The following is a 7,378-nucleotide window of genomic DNA, read 5'->3' as shown; positions in this document are numbered from 1 at the left end:
ACAGAAACCTCTAACAGATTAACCTGGACCTGCTCTGAAAGACCTGGAACCAGTTTTGTTTGGTTCTGAGTTTTGATGATGTGGTGACTGCAGGGTGAGAGGGTGAACTGTGGCAGGTGAGCTAACCGCTAACACGCTAGCAGTGTCATCACTGGCTATCAGATACCAAAACACTACACGGAGGTTTAGGACAGCTGTTCTGAGGACTTCACAGTTCTGGAAACTGCGGCGCCCCTTTTATCCTCCATCCACACAGCTGGCGGACGGACCAGAGAACTGAACCTGTAGGGGGTTCTACACCTGTGCGTTCACACATCTGACCAGTAGAACACCTTGCCACATGACTGTTTTATACCAGTGTCTCTGTGTTAGTCTGGTCTGGTTTCAGGCGGTCTGGTTTCAGGTGGTCTGGTTTTGGTCTGGTCTGGTTTCAGATGGTCTGGTTTCAGTGGTCTGGTTTCAGGCGGTCTGGTTTCAGTTGTTTTGGTTTCAGGTGGTCTGGTTTTGGTCTGGTCTGGTTTCAGATGGTCTGGTTTCAGTGGTCTGGTTGTGGTCTGACTTGGTTTCAGGTGGTCTGGTTTTGGTCTGGTCTGGTTTCAGTGGTCTGGTTTCAGGCGGTCTGGTTGTGGTCTGACTTGGTTTCAGGTGGTCTGGTATTGGTCTGGTCTGGTTTCAGTGGTCTGGTTTCAGGCGGTCTGGTTTCAGTTGTTTTGGTTTCAGGTGGTCTGGTATTGGTCTGGTCTGGTTTCAGTGGTCTGGTTTCAGGCGGTCTGGTTTCAGTTGTTTTGGTTTCAGGTGGTCTGGTATTGGTCTGGTCTGGTTTCAGATGGTCTGGTTTCAGTGGTCTGGTTTCAGGCGGTCTGGTTGTGGTCTGACTTGGTTTCAGATGGTCTGGGCAGGGGATTTGTACGTTGCAGTATCGGACAAACTGGCAGTCCAGTTCAGTTTCCCCTCACAGTTCAATAGCCCCTCCCACCACACCGATGATGTCACTAAGCCCCTCCTACCATGAGGATGACGATGATGCAGATGTTTTTGGGGTCTTTCCAGAACTTGTCCCGAGGGATCACTTTGGCGTAGTGAACGAGTCGGACGGTGAAGACGAGCAGACAGAGCAGCTCCACCAACATGGTGGCCTGAGAACACAACAGAACAGATGTTAGCGGACTGCTCTGCGGTCCTGGTCTACGCTGGTCCCTGTCCTGTCTCTATCCTGTCCCTGTCCTGTCCTGTTTTGTCCTGTCCCTGTCCTGTCCTGTCCCTGTCCTTTCCCTGTCCTGTTCCGTCCCATCCTGTCCCCGTCCTGTCCTGTCCTGTCCTGTCCTGTCCCTGTCCTGTATCTATCCTGTCCCCGTCCTGTCCTGTTTTGTCCTGTCCCTGTCCTGTCCTGTCCCTGTCCTGTTCCGTCCCATCCTGTCCCCGTCCTGTCCCCGTCCTGTCTTGTCCTGTCCCTGTCCTGTCTCTGTCCCTGTGCCTGTCCTATCCTGTCTTGTCCTGTCTTGTCCTGTCCCTGTCCTGTCTCTCTCCTGTCCCCATCCTGTCCCTGTCCTGTCTCTATCCTGTCCCTGTCCTGTCCCTGTCCCATCTCTATCCTGTCCCCGTCCTGTCCTGTCTTGTCCTGTCTCTGTCCTGTCCCTGTCCTATCCTATCCTGTCCTGTCTCTGTCCTGTCCTGTCCCTGTCCCCGTCCTGTCCTGTCCTGTCCTTTCCCTGTCCTGTCCCATCCCATCCTATCCCTGTCCTGTCCCTGTCCTGTCCCATCCCATCCCTGTCCTGTCTCTGTCCTGTCTCTGTCCTGTCTCTGTCCTATCCTGTCCCTGTCCTGTCCCATCCCTGTCCTGTCTCTGTCCTGTCCCGTCCCATCCTATCCCCGTCCTGTCCCGTCATGTCCCTGTCCTGTCCCATCCCATCCTATCCCTGTCCTGTCCCATCCCTGTCCTGTCTCTGTCCTGTCCCGTCCTGTCCCGTCCTGTCCCTGTCCTCCTCAGGCTGTTTGAACGAAACAGATCAGACGGTGACGGACACCATTCTTGTTTCTGATTGGCTCTTGTTTAAATTTAAGTTGAAAATAGATTAAAATCATCGTTTCCAAAACGTCCGTCAGAACTTCCTGCGTGTTTCTCTGGACGACATCTTTGGTCTCTCAAAGAAAAAAGGAAATCGCTGCTTAGCGTTTAGCATCGTTAGCATCTTCACTGCTCATCACTGCTGTCAGCGAGGCTTCTTCTATCTGCACAATTCATGCAGATTTTTCTCTTCCAATTAAGTGCACATGAAAAAACAGCAATCATGAAACCAGCACGGCGGCGGCGGCGGCGGCCATCTTACCCATATAGGCAGAGGGAAGACGGCTGGATCCTCGAAGAGCGCCAGAGACAGATCGACCAGGATGAAGAAGTAGAGGAGCACCTGAGGGAGCCAATGGTTGTAGAGCAGATACAGTCTGACAGCACACACACACACACACACACACACACTCACACACACACACACACACACACACACACACACACAGCTGCTGTTATTCTAAATGTCACCACGTTCAGACTCGATCCAACGTGTTCCTGAACCTCTCGTGTTTCTGACAGAAATCACAAACACTGTTTTGTGTTTAAACTGAGCGTTTGTTTAATGTTCAGATGTTTAAACTTCAGGACTTGAAGAAGCTGCTCGCTGGAGTTTTTATCAAACCAACGGGAGGAAACGGGGCTTTTGTTGGGGACTATTTTCAGCGGCGGATGAATCCACATATGGTGCTGTGGCTTGGACACTGTTTGTTTGATCGTGTTTCTGCTGAGTTTGACGATGAGCAGAGACGTAAAATCACTGTTTTTGTGAATGGAGTCTGGTGGCTGCGAGGACAGCGACAGAACGGCTGAGGAGCCTCTGACTCGCCAACATGGAGGCTGATCTGCGTGCTGGTGCAGGATGTGATCACACACTCGGAGCCTCGCTCAAACAGCTGGAGGAAAACCAGGGATGCGGCCCAAAAGCTCTGGAACGAAGAGCCCACAGACACCAGGAGGAGCTTCAGCCTTTAACGAGCTCTGAAACTCTGTGCTTTGCCTCTGATTCACTGCTGCTATGAGCTATCATCATCATCATCATCATCATCATCATCGACATCGTCGTCATCATCATCATCGTCATCACAATGAAGAGGCCATTACTCTCCCTCTGAATGTTCTGTTTATCTTCTTCCTGTTTTACGTGAAGCTCGTTTCATTTCTCTGAGCTGCACTTCCTGTTTGAACACGACGCCGCCACAGATCTGTCTCTGATTGGCTGACACATCACGCCGGCGGCCCGGTGCCTCAGATGGCTGCTGTGATGAGCTCAGCATGAAGTGACCAAAACCAGCAGGACGATGAATGAATGAATGAATGAATGAATGAATGAATGAACGAACGTCTCACCTCACTGCCTGCGGCGACGTGTCAAAGTAGATGTTCCTGTTGTACTGAGCGTCTGACACGTAGATGGACGCCAGGTCGAAGTCCTGAAACACATCAAACGTCTTATTTTCCAAAGGTGTCCACTGGGAAATCCAGACCACGTCAGGCCGGACCACGTCAGGCCGGACCACGTCAGACCAGAGACCACAGCCTGCGCCCTCCACACGGTCATGTGATCTGACTTCAGGAGCTTCAGACTGAAGAAAGCATGAAGCTCCTCTGACGTGTGTGTGTGTGTGTGTGTGTGTGTGTGTGTGTGTGTGAGAGACTGATTATGATCATCTTCATCATCATCCTCATTTATCATGTGATGAGTTAAAAGCTGTGGCGTGGTGAGCGAAGCTTCCTTCGCTGTGTTTGTTGATGGACAGAGAAGAAATGAGCAGAAAGCTGGAATCACTGAGCGTCCTCAGCGTCTCTGAGCTTCTGTCTTCTGTCTCAGCAAACTGAATCTGTCAGACTCTGATTACACTCAACGACTAATCAACAATTAAAATCTACTGATGGATCCATAATCAATCCGCCCATCAGCTGATCTGAAGTCTGCACTGAAAACGTTCAACAGTCTGAGAGCAAAGTGAAGCTTTATGAGACACTTTATGAGGTCCAGAGGACGAAAGTCCACCAGCCACGAGACAAACACAGGAGCTCCAGCTGAAGCCCCAGACCAGACCCTGAGCCACAACCAGACCCCAAGTCAGAACCAGAACCAGACCCTGAGCCACAACCACAACCCGATCCCAAGTCAGAACCAGAACCAGACCCTGAGTCACATCTAGAACCAGAACCACGACCCAGACTCAGGCTCAGACCCGGACCAGGACTCAGACTCGTGTTCAGACCCGGACCCGGACCAGGACTCACCTCCTTGCTCTTGGCAGGGCTGCCTCCGTTGGGGATTCCTGTCCCCCTTCCTGCAGACTCGTCAGGAATGCTGTCTCTCTTCTCTTCCTCGCTCATCTCTCACTCTTCCAAATCGACGTTTGTCCAAAAACTTGGTCTCACGCGCCTGAAGCGGTTCGCAGACTTCGAGTCTTTTCAGGACTAAAGTCTGAACTTGTGTCTCTTCTCACGTCTGCTGCTGGAGGATCTGAGAGGATCCACATCACATGTTTTCCTCTCGGTTGCACAGGAACAGTCCGACCTCCATCAGGCTTCAGTCCGGCTCTGAACTGGTCGAGCTGCTGTTTGTCCCTCTAATACGCCAGGACTCGTGCTGCCTTCACGGACCGCAGGAAATGTGGCGGCTGAGTGGCGCAGTGACGTGTAACGGCTCGTAGAAATGAAGCAGTTGAAACCTCTGAGGAGGTAAAACCGATGAAAACTCCATCTGAGAAAAGACAAGGTTATTTCCTGCAGCAGATTTCTCAGATTAACCTCGTGAACACTATGATTGGATGTTTGAACAGCAGGAGTTCATTTGTGCTGCAGTCTGAGAGATGAAGTCTGTTAATAAAAACAAAAAACGCAAGACAAAGAAGACACAACAAGAGAAAATTAGACATAAAAACTGTTGACATTGTACATTTTGGAAGTTATTATGTTTTTTTTATTTTGTTTTATCACCATTATTTATCGTCACTCTTTTATTCCATCTGCTTGTTTAATTATTCATATTTTCTCTTTTTAAACGTCATTTCAAATAGTTTTTCCTGTTTGACCAAAAGAAGCTCGTTTGTTTCTGAAAATTTGTTTTTCGACCGTTAGTCAGGGACCATGAAGGCAGCACGAGGTGTCATGTGACTCACAGCAGGAGGATAACGGAAACGGAGAGAGGCGTTCAAAGACAAAAACACTGAGAGGAAAGAGAGAGAAGGTCTGATTCCTCATGTTGAAGGAAAAAAAAACACCTCAGCGACCGATCCATCAAACTATCGATCCATCAAACTATTGATCCATCAAACTATCGATCCATCGATCCATCAAACTATCGATCCATCAAACTATCGATCCATCGATCCATCAAACTATCGATCCATCAAACTATCGATCCATTGATACATCAATCTATCAAACTATTGATCTATCAATCAATTATCCATCAATCCATCAGTCATTAATCCATAATTTTTAACTGGAGAGTGGCGTCACACAGCAGCCAATCAGCGTCTGATGACGTCACATCGGCTGTAACTGAAGTCAGCTGTTGATCTGAGGATTGATTTGTTCACATTTATTCTAATTTGGACTCCGACAGAAAAAGTCAGCTGACATAAATGGAACAATCAGAGTCAAGGCGAGATCGAAAGTTTGTTTTTTGAAAAACAGATCACAGGCTGTGATTGATACTCTGTGATTGATACTCTGATTGACAGATTGTGATTGACAGATTGTGATTGATGCTCTGTGACTGACAGATTGTGATTGACAGATTGTGATTGATGCTCTGATTGACAGATTGTGATTGATGCTCTGTGACTGACAGATTGTGATTGATGCTCTGATTGACAGATTGTGATTGATGCTCTGTGACTGACAGATTGTGATTGATGCTCTGATTGACAGATTGTGATTGATGCTCTGTGACTGACAGATTGTGACTGACAGATTGTGATTGATACTCTGATTGACAAATTGTGATTGACAGATTGTGATTGATGCTCTGATTGACAGATTGTGATTGATGCTCTGTGACTGACAGATTGTGATTGATGCTCTGATTGACAGATTGTGATTGATGCTCTGTGACTGACAGATTGTGACTGACAGATTGTGATTGATACTCTGATTGACAAATTGTGATTGACAGATTGTGATTGATGCTCTGTGATTGACAGATTGTGATTGATGCTCTGTGATTGACAGATTGTGATTGATCTCACTGTTCTCTTTAACATTGTCGGCCACTGTAAACAAAAAACAGACAAATTATGAAACTTTAGATTTCTGTGCAGTTTTTTTTTTTTTTTTCTCTTCAGGTGAAAATACACAAATGAGTTTTTCTGTCCTTCTAATATGTATTTATGTATCACATTAAGTGTCATTTCAGGACAGAATTACATCAAAAATCACCTCAGACTTGTATAACCAACACCAACTGCACCACAACAAATTCTTCGTATGTGTAAAATCATACTTGGCAATAAAGCTTTTTCTGATTTTCTGATTTCTGATATAAAATAAAGCATTTTTCATTTCAGACTCAAACCTCAGACTTGTCCACGTTTGTCTTCTTCTGGGATTAAATGCTTCATCAGTCTGACAGAAAGTTAATATTCAGGAATTTCTGTGTTTAAAGAGTTGTTTCGACCAGCAGCTGCAAAGAATTCAAACATTTTTCTGCATCGAAGTCAAACTGACGGAACATCAATGTTTCACCTCATCAGCTGTTTTCTCATTGTTTCTGCACGTTTGTCCGGATTTGTGAGGATCTGCTGCCACCTGCTGGTCACTCTGCAGCTGTGCAGGATGCTGATGTCTCTTCACAGGTGAGAGTTCGTTCAGCTGCGCGACCTCCATCGGACAGGAAGAGTCACGAGGTCCACTGAAGAAGAAGAAGATCTGAGCTGAAGATGAAAACTTGAAACGTCACCGAGTGCAAACCAATCAATTATCTTCAATTATTCTTCAAGAAGAATTTAAACTTTAAACTTTGTGGTCGTTCTTCCTCCTCGTTGATGAAGAGTCCAGATCTCTGCAGTAACAGGAAACGAGGACATGAGGAAAAAGGCGACACCTGCAGACTCTCTCCACACCACAGAAGAAGAATGAGGATCCTCCTCAGCTCAGAACGTTTGAACACTGACGCTCCGAGCAGGAAATGACGAAACACAAGACCGATCCGAAAGGCTTCATGTTTACAGACACGACACGTGACCATGTGGAACCTTTTCTCCTCTGAAAGACATTTTCTATTGATCCATAAATTGTTGGTGACGCTGAAGCAAACACACATTAATAAAAACACAAACAGGCGATGTCTGA

The 7,378-nt window shown here is 47.1% G+C and overlaps 1 protein-coding gene across 4 annotated transcripts in view; it reads right to left on the bottom strand.

The window, feature by feature from the left end:
• Positions 1-4,628, bottom strand: part of tpcn3 (two pore segment channel 3) — a 16,662-nt gene extending 12,034 nt beyond the window's left edge. For 3 of the 4 annotated variants that reach the window (XM_076729184.1, XM_076729181.1, XM_076729183.1), the window contains exons 1-4: positions 4,319-4,623; positions 3,416-3,498; positions 2,328-2,442; positions 1,008-1,136 (exon numbers count right to left, since the gene is read on the bottom strand). In XM_076729184.1, the coding sequence (XP_076585299.1) occupies positions 1,008-1,136; positions 2,328-2,442; positions 3,416-3,498; positions 4,319-4,414 (423 nt within the window). In that variant the 5' untranslated portion in view covers positions 4,415-4,623. Of the gene's footprint in view, positions 1-1,007; positions 1,137-2,327; positions 2,443-3,415; positions 3,499-4,318 lie in introns of all 4 variants that reach the window. The other variant, XM_076729185.1, reaches the window with a different exon arrangement.
• Between the last annotated feature and the right edge of the window lie 2,750 nt (positions 4,629-7,378).

The sequence above is a fragment of the Chaetodon auriga genome, chromosome 4 (assembly GCF_051107435.1).
Source record: "Chaetodon auriga isolate fChaAug3 chromosome 4, fChaAug3.hap1, whole genome shotgun sequence".
Taxonomy (NCBI): Eukaryota; Metazoa; Chordata; class Actinopteri; order Chaetodontiformes; family Chaetodontidae; genus Chaetodon; species Chaetodon auriga.
The sequence above is the reverse complement of the archived record's forward strand: the minus strand, read 5'-3'. Positions and strand labels throughout refer to the sequence as shown.